At 42.4% G+C, this 19,525-nt stretch overlaps 1 protein-coding gene across 3 annotated transcripts in view; it reads right to left on the minus strand.

The window, feature by feature from the left end:
• Positions 1 to 19,525, minus strand: part of RFX3 (regulatory factor X3) — a 117,481-nt gene that overhangs the window by 58,319 nt on the left and 39,637 nt on the right. For all 3 annotated transcript variants that reach the window (XM_071580767.1, XM_071580766.1, XM_071580765.1), the window contains exon 2: positions 3,151 to 3,275. In XM_071580767.1, coding sequence (XP_071436868.1) covers positions 3,151 to 3,267 — 117 coding nt within the window. In that variant the 5' untranslated portion in view covers positions 3,268 to 3,275. The remainder of the gene's footprint in view (positions 1 to 3,150; positions 3,276 to 19,525) is intronic.

A 19,525-nucleotide genomic window follows, 5' to 3' on the forward strand; every position in this document is an offset into this window, starting at 1 on the left:
CACATCAGACTTTTATGAACTCCATATTAATACCAGCTATATGGAAACTAGGGATTTGTTTTAGCTGAAAATATTAAAAGTTATTCTTTTGCTGTTTGCTCAAATGACAAGATGCTTCAGTATAAACGCAGCAGAAGGGAAAAGGCTCTTAAGTCTACCCTTCCACTTATTCAGCTTGCTCTGATTCAGGGAAAAATCCTTCATTTTGAATAAGATAAATATTTTCTGTGCATAAAGGAAACACTAATGCCACGAAAACAACCCCAAATAATGCATTCAGAAGATGTCATCTAAACACCATGTATATACAGGAATAGAAACATGGAAAATGAAGACCTCCCTGGGAAAAATGAAATGCTATACACTGCTTTAATACTAATTAAAAACAAATTCATCTGAAATTGCATTAGTCACTAGGAAGTACTAATAAATTACTGCAAATGATAACAGAACTTTCAGCTAACACCAAATTGTTGCATATACATAGACACTCATGTTACAGTATCCTTTAACAAAATCCTAAAAGCGTCTCACTGTTTTTAGCAATTTATATTAATAATATAATTTAATGTGAATATTCCCGCATAATTTGGATACAGCTCATACTATTAAGCATGTGTCTTATGAATCATAGAAAAAATGAAACCATATCTTACAAACTATGCACCTAAAACCTTCTCTGTAGCTTTCAACAACAGTAACTTTAAATGTGCAGAAATAAAAAGCTCTTCGTCTGCCATCAGAAGAACAGTGTTACTAAAATAACTCTCTTTCTCCACATTTTCTTTAGGCTTGTTGACCAATTCCCACCAAATGTACATGGAGACAATATTAACTTCAGACAAATGCAACCTCTGCACAGAGAATTCCTCAGGACAAATCACACCTGCAACCCTGCAACTGAAATTACTTATTGCATCTACATTCTTCTTCACATTTCCTGCTGGCACACCATATTCACATTTTTACTATTTTTTTTCTCCTTAACACTCATTCTCTTCTATAATCTAATTCTCTCTCTCTACAAAAATCTCCCACATATATGTTTTAATCACTGCAATACTGTCTGAACTGCATTTTCCAACATTCTTCTTGCATCTTCATCCCTTTAGCTGACCTTTTAGCTTTCTTTTCTGAAATATTATGTTGAGGATACAGTCAGTATTAACAGTCAACATGAAAAATATAATTTAATATCTCTACAGGGGAAAATAATCCAATATCATGATGGTGTATTCAATACAAGGGAACACTCAGAAACAGCAGTACTAAAGAAGATGTATGTAAAGTTGACTATAGACAGTTTACATACTCAGGTAGTACAACAAAAAATTCTGTTTGCTGTTCTTATTAAGGTATAATCAAAGAAGGACAAACCCAATCTGCTCCTGGACTTCTATGCTTTGACACAAGTATTACATTATTAAAGAACAACCGGAATAACTTCAGAAAACATATAGACAATTGATGACAAAGATTAATGCATTATTTATGTGGGAAAATATGTTAAAGAAACTTCCCAGTCTGACCATTCACCAAACTCTCTGGCAGCCACACTACCAATGCCACAGACTTCAACTGCTGGGCCTGAGGCCCCTTCACAGCAGGCAGCTCCAGTCAACAAATAAGGAGCCAACTCTATCCGAAAAATTTTCAAAAAGGTAGAAACTTTGCACATGTAAATTTAAAAAACAGGAAAGTCCTGCTCATTTTTCATTCTGTTGTGAGAAAAACGCATAGAACTTGTCCCTACAGTTCAATGAATACATCTGCTAGAACTGCAATACTATAAAGTATCCTACGTGCCACTAAGTGTTTACCAGTCTTCAATTCCTTACACTGATCAGTCCTTCACAAGTTTGGTATGTAATATTAGACTACAGTATGTATATCTGATATGCTGAAAACAAGCAAGCATGTAGCACTACCACACTGCCATCTTGTATCTGAAAAACTGAAATAAAGGAATAAGAAAAAGTCATATAAACTACATCTATTAAACATCTGTTATTATGAAAGAAAATGAAAATTGAACAGATTATCCAGATTGCATTCACAAAGAGAAAAAGTCCTGCAGTACACAAACCTTACAAAAGGGTTACAGACAAAATCTCCTACGAAGGCTGGCGAAGTTCAAGCATCATAGTATAATAATGGAACTATGAGGCATTAGAAACTGAATCTGTGCATCAGGAAAAAAATATTAGTGAAATGCATGAGACTCTGGAACACATACATGAAAATGCACTGGAATTTTAGAAGTTCAACAAGTGCTGAAGAATTTGACTTCGAGAAAAGTGCTCCACTGCCACAGAAACAAATGGCACTATTTGATGAATTACATCTAGTTCTCATACTGTTGATTTTGAAACTGTGAAGTCAGTTTTTGATGAAAAACAGTATCAGATGACTCTCACAGTACCCATCACATGGACAGATAATTTCTGTGTATTCTGGAAAAGTCTTGGACAAGTACCATGGTTTTCATACTGAGCCCTCATTTTCCACCTCCACACTTTTCCTTTTTAGCTCCCATTTTCTTCTGCCACCACTCCTTCTCAAGCTCATAGGTGCTGCATAAGAGTGACTATGTCATGTAAGACAAGAGTGCACTGTGCTGGCTGCTACAAAAGTCTTCTTCCTTCCCTGGCAAACGCACACATGAATTACTGATTGTCCTACCATCAACTCTCTCACAACACTCAGCAGAGATCTGTGGGGATTCAAGTCTAGAGATGCAAAGGACATTACATTTTTACATTTGTATTGCACTTTCCTGGACATCCAAATGGATGCAGAAATTATATAGTCAATAACACAAAAAACATATCCATTATTAAAAAGAAGAAAAGTAAATATTCAGTTACATAAAGTAAATTTCAATGAGCTATTGTCTGAATTCCATAACAAACTACAGTTAGAATCACGTATGTGTACCACTGAAGCTTGTCAGATGCTCTAGTTAAAGAACAGATCCTGAAAATAGCTTGCCTTTCTCTGGTTATTTTAATTCCAGCAAAATAAAACTGATAAAAGCAGAACAAGAGTTCATTTAGCGGTTTTGTACAAAATCAAGTTCTTCACTATACTGTAAAGAACTATCCTTCTGAATCCTTTTTTTTAACCTTCCCAAAACTAACAGTCACATACCTGTTGCTGAACTGGTACTTGCTGTACTACCTGTGTGGGCACTGCTGCCTGGCCAGCCACAGATGTCTGTAAAGTCACAGTCGAACCTGTATCCGTCCCAGTCTCTGATGTCTGCATTGTGATCTCTGAATAAAATTAAGACATAAAATTAAAAGGTTAGTGCATTGATGTTTTTATTTTGTCACTTACATTAGCACACTAATTTGTCCCTTACTTCTGCTTAGAATTTAAAATTATCTAATACCAATCTTAGGATGAGCCAAAAGTCTTTTCCCCCTACTAGTATATGTGTTAGTATAAATGGATTTCAGTATTACTTTTATCTTGCTTACATTCAAAATATCTTTTGTTTACGGATGAAGAAACATATATTACTTATCTGAGTTTTGTCACTTTAGGAATAACTCAGAAAAACCAGGAGCAAATTTTTTCTCACCTTTGTAAACAACTGGTCATCATTCAATACCATTTTATGTCTGGCCTACTAAATTACACTAAAATCTCTATACATTCAAATTCAAACCCAAACTTGGCCACAGAACAAAGGGCTCTAATCTAGAAAGCAAACTCTGAAAATCATTTAATGTGTCATAGTGAAAAAGCAACTCGACCTTTGGTAGAAAGCATTAAAGCAACCACTGTATTTAAAATCTGAGAAGAAAGTTTTGGACACTAAAATTGTAGAGAAATACATAGACAGTAGACAAGTGCCTATGATTATGGCCCTGACATTTAAAGAGAATAATGGAAATTTGGGTAGAACACAGAAACGGTTCAAGAATCAAGGAAAATGCCTGATAAAGAAAACTTATCAGAAGGACAACAAAGGATGACACACCTTCACAGGAAACACAGACTGAGCTGCAGATTCCTGAATTTTGCACAGCAGAAATTACAACACAATTGACTGGTCACAAAGCAAAATGAATTCAAACTTGTGAATCAGCCCTTTCCCACCCCCCTTTTCTTTTTACATTTCTCTTAAGTAGTGGATGATCAACCAGTGAAAACAATGAACAGATGAGGCAGGTTCTTCTTCACCTGATACCTTCAAACAGAAGAGTGTATGCATCTCTGAAGAATCACGGTGAACAAACACAAATTACTAATCTGCAAACCAAATGCTGTGATCTAAAATTTTACTGGTCTTCATCTCTAGTACTCTATACCAGCTACAGAACACTTTGGCAATCTGAGAAATCTGTTACCAAAAATGACAGTGCATAATAAGTGAGGTTTATATGAAAAGAAAAAATCTATAAATAACCTATACAGGTGATTTTTTTTCCTAGTTTAAGTCAGATGGCTGACAAGGAAGAGACCAGACTTCAACCCCTACCCCTACCACCAAATACCAACCTTCCCCCAAAGACCCTACAGTACTTTCTTATGACAAAAAAAAAAAAAAAACCAACTCATTATATAACAGAAGGAATTAATTACTGTACCAAAAAATTTTCTATGTTCTCCTTGCTTGACAACCAGCTGTCAACATCAGACCCTCTTTTCAGGGCTGGGTTCCACAGCAGATTAAACTGATTTAAGGCTGGGTTTCTACAGTTCCTCTCTCTTCAACTACCTCTAACTCACTTTGCATTCAAATGTAGTCAGTGCAAAGCAAGAAGCAGATGCACAAATATGGGATAGGGTCAGGGGATAGAGTCAGGACCTTGCCAAGGGTGACCATTCTTGATTTAAATTCCAGGGAACCATATCTATGGCACCTGACAGATTTAACTGCTTCTTCTGAAGTATTTTGTACAGACTGATAAATTCTTGATCAAACCTATTTCAGATTAACCAACAGACTCTCAGAGTTTCATGTTAACTGAATCCTCTATTTTTAAGCAGAGGATGTGCTTCAGGACTCAGCACACCTGACAAAGACCAGGATACAAAAGAGTAGAACTTCGCAGATTACATTTACTCATTAGAAATCCTAACAATTAAAATGGATGTCCACAGGATAAATATGGAGGAGTTGGAAGCTTCCATGCTACTAGAAAGCTGCAACCTAGTTGCCATTAGTGAAAGTTGGTGAGAGGAACCCTGTGACTGAAGTGCAGCCATGAATGGCTTACAGGCTGTGGGTGTACTGGGCTTGTGTGGTAAAGTTCACACAGCAGGCCAGGGGGACTACACAGGTGGCTTCTCTGAGAAGCTGTCAAAAGCCTCCCCTTTGTCCAATGAAGACATTGCCAGCTGGATCCAAGATGGAATCACTGCTGAACAAGGCTAAGGCCATCAGTGGTAGTGGTAGTGGGGTAACATAAATAACTAAGAAAGGGGAAAAACGAGTTACTGGGCAGAAGGAAACTGCAGTCACAGAAGATATGAGGTAGAATATGTCAGAAAAAAAGCCCTGCAGATACATCAGTGGAGGAGAAGGTGCCTCAGGTGCCCAAGCAGAGATTCCCCCACAGCCCACAATGAAGGCCATGGTGAAGCACAATGTCCCCCTGCAGCTCATGCAGGTCCACAGGGATGCATAAATCCACCTGCAGCCTGTGGAGGACCCCACAGCAGGGCCAGTGGATGCCTGAGGGAGGCTGTGACTCCATGGGAAGCCCACACTGGAGCAGGTTTGCTGACAGGACTTGTGACTCTGAGGGTGACCCACACTGGAGCAGTCTGAAGTTTCTGAAGGACTGCACACCATTGAAGGGATCTACATTTGAGCAGTTTGTGGGGAACTGTTGCCCAGGGGAAGGACTAATGGAGAAATGCATGGAGGACTCACTCACATGGGAGCAACCCAATACTGGAGCGGCGGAAGAGTGTGAGGAGTCCTCCTCATGACAAGGAAACACCAGCAGAAACAATGTGTAATGACACTGCCCCTCACCCTGCTGGAGGGGAGAAGGTAGAGAATAAGGAATAAAGTTAAGCCTGGAAGGAAGTGGGAGGTGAGGGGAAGGTGGTTTTTAAGATTTTGGTTCACTTGTCATTATTCTACCTTGATTTGAATAGCAATAAAATTAAATAATTTTCCTCAAGTTGAGTCTGTTTTGCCTGTGATGGTAATTGGTGAGTGATATCTCTCTGTTCTTCTCTTGACCAATGAGCTTTTGGTTGTATTTTCCCTCCTTTGTCTAGCTGAGGAGGGGAGTGATAGAGCAGCTTTGGTAGGCACCTGACATTCAACTACTTCCATTATTTTGGTCTCAGCCTCTATTCTAAATGCAAAACTTAGCTCAGTACACAGTATAGATTTTTCTTTGTAGGTGCTGTATAATATGTTTGGCAGTCAACCTTAAATATCTTCCTATTCACTGAAGTTTTTCTACCACCACGTTAGTGATGCAGTCCCTGCAATTCTTTCACATTTGCATCAATACCGAGAAGTTTGGAGAACACATTTTTGTAACTGTGCTGGTTTTGGGTTTTGTTTGGCAGGGGTAGAATTAATTTCCTTCACAGTGGCGGGTATGGGGCTGTGTTTTGGATTTGTGCTGAACTGAGGGTTGATAATACAAAGATGTTTTTGTTATTGCTGAGCACTGCTTGCACAGAGCCAAGGCCTTTTCTGCTTTTTATACTGCCATGCTGGCAAGGGCGTTGGGGATGCATGGGAAGTTGGGTGGAGACACAGGTGACCGAAACTGAAGGATGAAGGGCACACATTTGGAGTGATGGTGTTCGTCTTCCCAAGTCATCGTTACATGTGATGGAGCCTTGCACTCCTGGGCGTGACTGAACATCTGCCTACCCATGGGAAGGAGTGGATGAATTCCTTGTTTAGATTCACTCATGTGTGCGGCTTTTGCTTTCCCTAACAAACTGACTTTATCTCAAGCTACATTTTTTTTTGGCTTTTATCCTTCTTATTCTGTCCCTAGTCCTCCTGGTGGAGGAATGAGCAAGCAGCTGTGTGGGGCTTGGTTGCAGGCTGGGCTGAAACCGTAACAATAATCTAAATGAAGTGTCTCCATTATTTCACTGACACTTAATGTAGGAAAAGAACTGCAGATTGCAGCAGAGATGTCATCCTTGCCTAGTTGGACCGTCAGGTGTATCACAAGCAACAGATGAATGTTTGACAAGGTCCTTTTCATTCTGCCTAATTAAGCAGTCGGACACACTTGTCTGTTCATGGTCCTGCTTTGTATAGCCACTGCTTGCTGTATGATGTGAATGTAAGCTAAACACGCCACCTTCTGAAAGATGACTAATTAACCCCTCCAAACGGGAAAAAGATACTGCAGGACTCAGCTCTTAAATGCGACAAGATCAATATTTCCTCAGTCTAATGCACAGAACTTAGGCAAAAGTACTACACTGAAAATTATTCCTTTCCTGTGTATTCTGTGCAATTGCATGTCGTCTGTTAAGTTCCCTAAAGATTTTTCAAGATACTCAAATTCTCAGTTGGAATTCTTCTGTTTTTTAGACTTGAAATATGAAGACAGAATGGTTTAAAGTCTAACTTGCTCTATTATGTATCAAATGAGATTGTTAAAATGTGTCAGATAACTGTTTATTTTATTCCTGGACTACTTCACATTGAACTAATTTACTTTTTCAAGCTACCAGAGTTTGCAAACTTTTGTTCAGCTACATATGCTTTATTGTCTAGATCAAATAATGCAGCAGGCTTTAATTCAATGCAGAAAATGAAAGCCTGTAATTTACTTTCAAGTGCAACAGGAAATTTCTTTTTTCTCCTCTAGAAGGCTAAACAAAACATCACAGAAGGTAAACTGAACTAGATCTCATAATCACATGCAGTAGTCGTAGGCTTTTGAAAGCTGGAATAAAAGGCTAATCTTATCTATTTATAATGCTGAATAGCCAATAAACTAATCAAGAATTTGCAGCAACATAATGTGTTTCACAATAAAGGAAAACTTCTCAAAACATTAAGTTTCAGCAATTAATACAGAATGCTTGGTTCCTGAACAATTGTATAACTGAAAACAATTTTCAATAATACACTAACTTTACATAAGCATTCATTTCAATTTTTGTATAAACAAAAATTCTATGAATAATTGTCTTCAAAAAGCAATATTATGAAATTCATGGAACCATTTCCATGTGTTAGCCACAGAGCAGAGGACAGGTTATTCACATATTTCTTGTATACTATGGCTTTTAAGTCACTGTCAAGTGTTACCTACCTTTAGTAATACTCAGGTACTTCTTGTAAACTGAGGCACCTGTCTAATATATTAACATAACTTTCATGAGCTGGGATAAGCATGTTCATGATGTCCCAAAAATACTTCCATGCAGAATGATAGTTACAATACCAAATGAAATTTCTAGCTTGAGCCAAGATCTTACTCTATTGCACTAATCACATTAGCAGGTTTAACTATAAAGTCTAACATGTATAAGGCTACTTTGTCACACCTTTCAAAATTTGTCACACACCTTTCAAGATTCTTGAAAACAAAACGTAATTTCATCCGTGGTTCTGCCTGCTGGTCCAGAACAGGGTGGCAACTGAACATATTGTAGCACTTGACAATCACTACTCAAAGGACTTTGCTAATAAGCAGTGCTTTCTGGGGCAAGTATGAAAGCAAGAAAACCACCTGGGCAAAAGAGTTCCTGTTGCTTCTGCATCAATGACACAGTTCTGAAAGTAGATCTGGATTTTGCTTCAGAAGTGAGTTTTGTATATGTGTTTTTTTTCTCATAGTATGATATTGTGCTGCAGTCCTTTCATCAAAGACTGAATGTGCACCTGATAATAACAAGAGAAAAACTCTTGTCAAAATGGAGATATTTATTTTAGTATCTCAATAAATCAAAACATATTATGAAAAAAACATTATAACTGGAGACATCTACTTTATTAAAAAATGACCAATATTATAGGAAATTGCTTATGTTCTCTGTGTGTTACCTCTGTATTACAAATTTTCTGTTTTTCTTCCTGTAGGACTTTCACCAAATGACAGCCCCAGAGGCTGGAAGGGACCTGCTCAAGCAGGGCTACCTATATGCTTCTCCCCAGGACCATATCCAGGTGACTTTTGAACACAGACAAGAATAGGAACTCCACAACCACTCTGAACAATCTGTGTCCATCCTTGGCCACCCTCACAGTTACAAATTTTTGGTACATGTTTAGAGGGGACCCACTGTTTTCACCTTTTGTACTATCACTGGATACCGTTGAAAAGATTCAGTTCTGTGTTAGCCCATATCATAACTTCACACTTAAAAAGTGTGTGTGTGTGTGTGTGTGTGTGTGGCTCGGCTTCGCGAACGAAGATTTGGTAAGGGCTGTCCCCATGTGGGTGTGCCCTTCCAGCCTGCGCAGTGGATTTTAGGTGAGGCTCAGCGTGCGCAGAACTGGCCCCACCATTTAATTCCTGAGGTTCATCTGCCACGGCCGAGCGAGCTTGGACAGTGCCAGTGAAGTTCTCAGGACGAGAACCTACAGCACCCGGCATTTCCCAGGAGGTCTCCCATCCAAGTACTAATCCGGGGCTGGCCCTATTTAGCTTCCGAGATCTGACGGGATCGGATGTCAGGGAGGCATACTAGTAATACACTACAATCTCATTCAGAAGGTTCATTTAGCCATTTCCTCACCAGGTGTGAAGAGAAGGCAACAATTCATGCCTGGATTATTGTCCCAATGGTACAAGAGGGAGACATGTAAGTTTCACCCACTAACAACCTCACCATACCATGTTCAGGTTACCATAAATACTATTTTCCAAATAGGAATTTATAATCACTGGATAATAAAGAGGTCTTCGAAGGATAAAAACTGATGAAAGCTCTTAGAGGGCTGTAAGCACAGCTATTGAGAGCTTTCAAGAAACTAAAAGAGGCCCAATATTAAAATATCTTTAAATTTAGGACCATCTACAGAATGAAAGATTAAACAGCTAAAAATAAAAAACATCATGATCCTGTCTTGCTACATCATATTAAGGAATAACAGTTCTAATTTGAAATTATGTAACTAAGAGGAAAAGACAGACATCTTTTCCTTTGTTCTGAACTAATTAAAGTTGGCTTTAAAGTCCATACATCAAAAAATGATCAGATTCCAAATGGCTAAAGTTTGGGATTGTTTCTGTTAGGGATACATAAATCTCAATACTTTTTGAGAAGTTGAACCAGTTCAAAACATTGGATATAGTGTTACAGGCTCACTCATACTTTCCAAGATTTTCATGCAGACATTATCAATATTGAGTTATAATCCTAATCCACACAACATTTAACTGAAGTACTTAGTGTATGTACTACAGTAACTGGATAACTACATGATGACTCCCTGCCTATACAATACCTTTGAAGTGGGTGAAGTTATATATTCTATTTTTGCTGGAAGAAGCCCATTACAGTACAATGAAAATTTTATATTCTTATAAAAAGAAAAAATGGGTGTTGGTAGTAGCACCCAATAAAACTAAGTTTATGCTAGAAAATGTTACTAGTACGTGTATGTCAAATAGAAGTGTTTAAAGAAAAAAGTATCACATCTTCTAAAAGTGTATCAGTTTTTGGACACTTACTCTGCACAGCTCCTATTCTTACTACACAATACTCTCCTCTTGACTAAGACACAGAACACTGCTCTGAGATTTGAGAATCTTAGTGAAAAATATTGCTGGCACACTGGAAGTTATTTGGAGAACTATATTCTAAACTTAGCATGTTTCTGTTCTAAAAAACAGAAACAATAATGAATTACCACCGAATCACAGAATCACTAATGTTAGAAAAGACCTCCAAGATCACTTCCAACCTCTGACTGAACACCATCATGGCCACTTAACCACAGCTCAAAGTGCCACATCCGCTCAGTTTTCAAAAACTTCCAGGGATGGTCATTCCAGCACTTCCCTCGGTAGCCCATTCTGATGCTTAACCACTCTTTCAGTCAAGTATTTTTTCCCAATATCCAACTTGAACCTGCCTTGGAGCAACTTGAGGCCAGTTTCCCTTGTCCTATTGTTAGTTGTCTGAGAGAAAAGGCTGATACCCCCTTCGCCACAACCTCCTTTCAAGTAGTTGTAAAGAGCAGTAAGGTCACCCCTCAGCCTCCTTTTCTGCAGGCTGAGCAATCCCAGCTCCCTCAGCTGCTCCTCCTAAGACTTGTGCTCCAGACCCTCTGCCAGCTCTGCTGCCCTTCTCTGGACATGCTCCAGCACCTCAGTGCCATTCTGGGAGTGAGGGGCTCAAAACTGAACAGAGGATTCAAAGTGCAGCCCCGGTGGTGCTGAGTACAGAGGGACGATCACCTCCCTAGCTCTGCTGACCACATCATTACTAATACAGGCCAGGGTGCCACGGGCCTTCTTGGCTAAATACTGAATTCATTTAGTTACTGAATACAGATGTTCCAACTGTCTTTTTATTTAGATATTAACAAGGAACCAGATTTCAACAAGAATACAGTAACTCTGACACCAGTAAAGAAATATAGTGGCTTAAAACAAATGGGCAAGCTAAGACAAATGCTTTCTCTGTTGACCTGGGAAACATGCAAATAGGCTTACAACTGGGGTGTCTGCAGGCTTACCACATGGATAACTATATGTAATTGACCTAAACAATGAATGAAGCAGACAAAAATCTCACCAGTTTCTCCCACTCCTGTCTTCTTCAACCTGCTATGTTATTTTGTAAGAGAAGGATGTTTATCATGCACTTCAGGGGATGACTTAGTGACTATTTCATGCTGCTAACAATGGAGGAACCAGCTATGTCTTTCCTTGGAGCTTTCCTTCCCTGTAGTGTGAAGGTCTATTTGTGACACATAAGGTTCTATTTTTGCTCTGAGATGTAAAACTGCTTGCTCTAAAACAGAAAAATAAATTCTTGTTGACATTATACCCAGACTCCTAAAAAGAATTAATTAGAATTAGAAGCACATTATTTTATTATATTAGCTTGTGAGGCACAGTCTGCAACTATTTGAAGGAAACAGATGACTGGAAAGATGTCTGCAAACAGATATTACCCCTCTGAAAAAACCCCACAAGACCAAAACCCCTGAGATTGCCTTTGGTCAAGATTGGTCTTGGCCAACAAAGAAGTGTTTAAATGACAGTGACACCAAGTTAAGTTTGAGAAAAGACAAAAAATACTGTTTCATTACAGCTTTCTGCATCAGAGGTCACAGCCTGGTCATCTTGACTTTAGGGACTATGAACCACCAAAGACAAAGGGCATCAGAGCCAAAAATAGCTATTAGACTTATGGTACTGTAAACCTATGGCTTAAGCAATGTATTTGATTAATGCTTGATTCATAGCTTGCAACAGACTAACTGGCTAGTAGTAGAGAATAAATAAAAGCTTGCCTGAAATTTGGAGAGCTGACCAGTGTCTCCCTGAATATTCCCATTACAGCAGTCACCAATTACCCAGTAATGGCTGCAACAGTTCACACCACAGCTGCACCTGAGAATTACTTGGTATGGTGTCAATTCACTTGAAAATGGAGAGGAAAGCACTGGGACTGCAAGATCATTCTGAAATACAATGCAACTAAAATAGAATGAAGATGTCAACAGACACGGAATGTAGACAAGGATAAGGACACAGGGTATCCAGATGCAACTCACCATACTCATCTACATCTGTCATTCTGTCCCCAGCAGCTGCATAGCAAAACAAGCCTTGCTTATCCTTATACCTTCCTCACAAATTACCTTTCTGTCCCAAGTTACCCTTAGCCTTGCTCATGTTTCTGCCAAAAGAGCACTAAAAAAAAAAAAAAAAAAAAAAGAAGCCTATAATCCTCTAATCCTCATGCAATTTTGGCTACAACAGTGTTAATTTACTTCACTGTGGCTGGTATGGGGCTGTCTTTTGGATTTCCGCTGAACACAGGATTGATAATACAGATATGTTTTTTTTATTGCCAAGCAGCACTTGCAGAGAGTCAAGGCCCTGTCTGCTTTTCATACTGCCACTCAGGCGAGGAGGCTGGGGGTGAATGGGAAACTGGGAGGAAACACAGCCAACACTGCCAGAATATCGTGCTCAGCATATAAAGTGGGGGGAAGAAGGAGGAAAGGGGGGGACATTTGGAGTAATGGTGTTTGTCTTCCCAAGTCACTGTTACATGTGATGGGGCCCTGCTCTCTTGGAGAAGGCTGAACACCTGCCTGCTCATGGGAAGCAGTGAATGAATTCCTTGTTTTGATTTGCTTGTGTGTGCAGCTTTTGCTTTCCCTATTAAACTGTCTTTACTTCAACCCACAAGTTTTCTGACTTTTACTCTTCTAATTCTCTCCCCTCTCCCACTGGCAGGGGAGTGTATGAATAGTATCATAGAGCTTAGTTGCCATCTGGGGTTAAACCGTGACACTACTTTTTGGTACCCAGTGTGAAACAAAAAGTGTTTGAGATAATGACAGGTTTGACTGGAATGTACTAGATCAAATTTATAGCTGTTAATGCTGTTTAGCTCGTAATGAGCAGCTCCTGTGCTTGTCATGGGACTCACCTGCCTGACTCGATAATAGTCTTGTGCTTATAAGTGGCTGCCTTTTGCCTTTGCTACTGGCTGGAGTGCTGTGCCTGGCAACGTTTTGGTCACAGCCACAGTGATGTGCCTGGTCGTTAAATCCTGTTGAGAGTCACCAACATGTTCAGGGGCCAAATGTATTTCAACCTTAACAAAAGAAGTTTACAAATATAAAGTTTCCTGAAGAAAAAGGCACAGGTAAATTGCTTGCCTCCTGAATTTTACAACATCCCTGTATAACTTAAGAAATATCCAAGGACCTTTAGTGGTAAATGAGATTATTTCATTACCAGAGTTTCTCTGAGATAGGCTCCCCACATACTCAGTCTTAGAAGGGGCCCAATTTCCAAACCCTAAATTCTAAACCCTAAAAATTATGTTCATGCTGTAGCACAGAGACTGAAATTCTCAAATAAATCAGTAATCCAGTAGTTTTCCTAAGATAGCCTAGACCTTGTTTAAAAAAGGGCAGAGACACTTAAGCAGAGGGCTTAGATTTCTTAATCCAACCTAAAAGAATTCTAACAACCTTCTTTTCATAACTCATTTATCTCTTCTTAACTCAACTGACATCTTGGGGAAAAAACAAGTAAATAAGTAGCTACTGGATAAGTAACCTGTATTCAGGTTAACTAGCTACTCTTGCTTAGCATTGCTACTTTCTAGGCATCAAAAAAGCAGAGATTTTGCAGGAAAAGCTAGGATGTTTTAGTTTCTGACAGGTTGTGCTGGTTTAAAAGTGAACCAGCAGGGGAAATGAACTCACCACGAGAGAGATTATAAGTCAGACCTAAAATTTAATAATAATATTACAATAACAACACTGACACACATGGGAGATTGCTTTCAACTCACAAAACCCCAGCAGTATAACCCAGTGTCCTGGGGCACAAACCCAAGGGGGTTTGTTTGCCCTTGTGCTGAGACCCCTGTGGTTCCTCCAAGTCCAGAGCAAAAGGAAAAGAAAAACCTGTTGGTGCAGGCGAGGGCTGTGGTCTGGGCGAGAGCGGGGATTTCCTCCTGTCAAGGTCCTGCTGCTGCTCTGGATCCGACGAGAGCTTCCCGAAGTCTTCTTACCCACCACTTATGTACCCTCAGGGAGCACTCAGTCCCTCCCCCTGGGCGGGGACTCACACAATGGGTGATTAACTCTGGGAGCCAGGGGGTGTTGAGCTGTTGATGGCCCAATAGCAGCTCCGCCCCTCTCAGGCTGGGTGTGAAGCTGATAATGGCTCCCTGGGCAGCTGCTGCTAATGGCCCATTGACCTTGGGGAAAGATAGAAGGGGTAGAATACACAGCTTTGACCATCCCCCACACACGGTTAGCTGGTCCCTCCCGCTGAACTAGGACATTATCCACCCCTTATTCTACTCCATCTAGTCATTCCCAAATTAATCCCCCTTTTTACCAATACATATATATACACATATATACAATGAAACATTACCAACTCTTCTCGCTCAAAATTAGGTCCCCTTGTGGTACACAACGTGTTTCTCCATCTTTTTGCATTACCCACCAAGTGCAACCAGGTCCTTGAGCAAAGACAATCCCTCGGATGGGTTTGCCTTTGTTTGAGGTGGGACTAACCCAAACAGTCTTTCCTAACATACCTCTCATATGGACCACATGGACTTTATCTCCATCTACCGTATTCAAGAGTTCTGACTGGGCAGGGCCAGCTCGATTGATGAAGCCCCGGGTGTTGACCAACCAGGTGGCCTTTGCCAAATGCAGCTCCCAGTGTTTGAAAGTTCCCCCACCCAATGCCTTCAAGGTTGTTTTCAGCAGTCCATTACATCGCTCAACTTTCCCGGCAGCTGGAGCATGGTAGGGGATATGATACACCCACTCAATGCCGTGCTCTCTGGCCCAGGTGTCTATGAGGCTGTTCTTGAAGTGGGTGCCGTTGTCAGACTCTATTCTCTCTGGGGTGCCGTGTCTCCACAGGACTTGTTTCTCAAGGCCCAGGATGGTATTCCGGGCAGTGGCGTGAGATACGGGGTATGTCTCCAGCCATCCAGTGGTTGCCTCTACCATGGTCAGCACGTAGCGCTTGCCTTGGCATGTTTGGGGAAGTGTGATGTAGTCAACTTGCCAGGCTTCCCCATACCTGTATTTCAACCACCGTCCACCATACCATAGAGGCTTCACCCGCTTGGCCTGCTTGATGGCAGCACATGTGTCACAGTCATGGATAACCTGTGAGACACTGTCCATGGTTAGATCCACCCCTCGGTCACGAGCCCATCTGTATGTCGCATCTCTGCCCTGATGACCAGAGGCATCATGGGCCCATTGGGCTAGAAACAATTCACCTTTATGCTGCCAATCCAGATCTACCTGAGAGACTTCAATCCTGGCAGCTCGATCCACCTGCTCGTTGTTACGATGCTCCTCATTAGCCCAGCTCTTGGGTACATGAGCATCTACGTGACGGACCTTCACACTCAGCTTCTCTACCCGGGCAACGATGTCCTGCCACATCTCAGCCGCCCAGATGGGTTTCCCTTTGCGCTGCCAGCCGGCCTTTCTCCAACGCTCCAGCCATCCCCACAGAGCATTGGCCACCATCCACGAGTCAGTGTAAAGGTAGAGTCTTGGCCACTTCTCTCGTTCGGCGATATCCAAAGCCAGCTGAACAGCTTTCAGCTCTGCAACCTGACTTGATCCACCTTGTCCTTCAGTCGCTTCTGCAACTCGACGTGTAGGACTCCATACAGCTGCTTTCCATTTCCGGCTTGTCCCTACAATGCGGCAAGAGTCATCTGTGAAGAGAGCATATCGCTTCTCCTCTTCTGGTAGCTGGTTATATGGTGGGGCCTCCTCAGCTCGTGTCACCTGCTCCTCTTCTTCTTCAGAGGACAATCCGAAACTCTCACCTTCCGGCCAGTTGGTGATGATTTCCAAAATCCCAGGGCGATTAGGATTCCCTATCCGGGTTCGCTGCGTGATCAGAGCGATCCACTTACTCCATGTGGCATCAGTGGCATGATGGGTAGAAGGAGCTTTTCCTTTGAACATCCAGCCCAACACTGGTAGTCGGGGTGCCAGGATGAGCTGTGCCTCAGTGCCAATCACTTCTGAGGCGGCTCGAACTCCTTCATAAGCTGCCAGGATCTCTTTCTCAGTTGGGGTGTAGCTGGCCTCAGATCCTTTGTATCCCCGACTCCAGAATCCCAGCGGTCGTCCTCGAGTCTCCTCAGGTACTTTCTGCCAGAGGCTCCAGGATGGGCCATTCTCCCCGGCTGCAGTGTAGAGCACATTCTTCACATCCTGTCCTGTCCTGACTGGCCCAAAGGCTACTGCATGGGTAATCTCCTGTTTAATCTGCTCAAAGGCTTGTTGTTGTTCAGGGCCCCACTGGAAATCATTTTTCTTCCGTGTCACAAGGTAGAGAGGGCTTACAATCTGACTGTACTCAGGGATATGCATCCTCCAAAAGCCCACGGCACCTAGGAAAGCCTGAGTTTCCTTCTTGCTCGTCAGTGGGGACATAGCTGCTATTTTGTTGATCACCTCTGTTGGAATCTGACGACGCCCATCTTGCCACTTCACTCCTAGGAACTGAATTTCCTGAGCAGGTCCCTTGACCTTACTTCGTTTAATGGCAAAACCAGCTCTTAGGAGAATCTGGATTATCTTCTTTCCTTTCTCAAAAACCTCCCCTGCTGTGTTCCCCCATACAATGATGTCATCGGTGTACTGTAGATGTTCTGGAGCCTCACCCTTTTCCAATGCAGTCTGGATCAGTCCATGGCAAATGGTGGGACTGTGTTTCCACCCCTGGGGCAGTCGATTCCAGGTGTACTGCACCCCCTTCCAGGTGAAAGCAAACTGCGGCCTGCACTCTGCTGCCAACGGAATGGAGAAAAAGGCATTGGCAATGTCGATGGTGGCATACCACTTGGCGGCCTTGGACTCCAGCTCATACTGAAGCTCCAGCATGTCCAGCACAGCGGCACTCAGGGGGGGTGTGACCTCATTGAGACCACGGTAATCCACCGTCAGCCTCCACTCTCCACTGGACTTTCGTACTGGCCATATGGGGCTATTAAAGGGTGAGTGAGTCTTGCTGACCACCCCTTGGCTCTCCAGCTCACGAATCATCTTGTGTATGGGGGTCACAGAGTCTCGGTCAGTGCGGTATTGCCGACGGTGCACTGTGGCTGTGGCCAGCGGTACCAATTGTTCTTCAACTTTCAGCAGTCCCACAGCAGAAGGGTCCTCTGAGAGGCCAGGCAAGGTGCTCAGCTGTCTGATTTCCTCTGTCTCCACAGCAGCTATGCCAAAGGCCCTACGCAGTCCCTTTGGGTCTTTGAAATATCCATTCCTCAGGTAGTCTATGCCAAGGATACATGGGGCTTCTGGACCAGTCACAATGGGGTGTCTATGCCATTCCTTCCCAGTCAAGCTGACTTCAGCTTCCAGTACAGTCAGCTGTTGGGATTCCCCTGTCACCACAGAAATAGAGATGGATTCTGCCCCAACGTATCCTGATGGCATCAACGTGCATTGTGCACCAGTGTCCACTAAAGCTTTGTATTTCTGTGGGTCTGATGAGCCAGGCCACCGAATCCACACAGTCCAATAAACCCGATTGTCCCTCTCCTCTACCTGGCTAGAGGCAGGGCCCCCCTAGTTCTGGTCATGGTATTCACTGCGCTCTCCCTGTGAATATGACCGGGAGGTTCCTTCAAGAGGATCGGGCATAACATCATCATTCCTATACTGTCTGGAGCCTTGCCCACGAGAGACCAGAGCAGCCTTCAACCTTGAAGAATTTCCTGTGTTAGTTGTGCCTCTTTGCAATTCACGTACCCGAGCTGCTAAGGAAGAGGTGGGTTTCCCATCCCACTTCCTCATATCTTCTCCATGCTCATGGAGGTAAAACCACAGATTGCCGCGTGGAGTGTACCCTTTCTCCTTAGCTGGAAGACGCATGCTTCTGATGGCAGAGACTCTCGTTTGTTCTGGAGAGATATGGAAGAGTCCTTCCTTAATCTTCTCTTCCAGTTCAGCCAGTTTTGTTTCCACAGCTGAGACGTGGGCTTGTAATGGAGCAGTGACAGTGTCTTCATAAATCCTGAGTTTGCTGACCAGTGCACCCACCTTGTCTTCTCCCTCTCTCCACTGCAATGTTGCAAGGTAGCGAGAATACATTTCTGGCCCAAGTCGTGCAAATTTTAACCACATCTGGGATGTGCACTGGACACCATCTGGACTTTTAGGGAATCTCTCATCCTCTGAAAAGATTATCTCCAGTACGGCTAATTCCCTTAAGCACCGGATACCTTGTTCCATCGTGTTCCATTGTCCTTGCTTGTACGTGGAGGTCCTCCTTACAAAGATATCTCTCCCTCACGCTTGACAACAGTCGCCGCCAGAGGCTGAGAGTTTCCTGTCTCTTTCCAATGCCCTGATCAATGACAACATCTCGAGAAAAGGGATCCCAGCTGCCTTGCCTCACTCCCATCAAGAATTGTATCATTGGCTGCAGCATCCCAGATTCGAAGTAGCCAGGTCAAGATGGACTCATTTGCCTGTCGTGTGAACTCTCTCCGGAGCTCACGCAGCTCTCCCAGGGATAGGGACCGGGTGATTATTTCTGGCTCCATTTCTTCTACTTGAGATGAAGGTCCTGACTCTTCCTCGTCATGCGCTATACGAACTGATTTGGTCTTTGATTTTCTTTTCTGGACAGGGGCAACTGCTATCGGTTTCTGTTGTCCTTCTGGCTCCTCCATGGTTTGTGTGGGCATGGTGCTGGTTGATTTGTTTCCCTTTCTCTCTGACTCAGCCGTGGTCTGGGTGGACATGGTGCTGGTTGATGTATCTCTCTTCCTCTCTGGCTCAGTCGTGGTCTGGGTGGACATGGTGCTGGTTGATGTATCTCTCTTCCTCTCTGGCTCAGTCGTGGTC

This window comes from Pithys albifrons, chromosome Z, assembly GCF_047495875.1.
Source record: "Pithys albifrons albifrons isolate INPA30051 chromosome Z, PitAlb_v1, whole genome shotgun sequence".
Taxonomy (NCBI): Eukaryota; Metazoa; Chordata; class Aves; order Passeriformes; family Thamnophilidae; genus Pithys; species Pithys albifrons.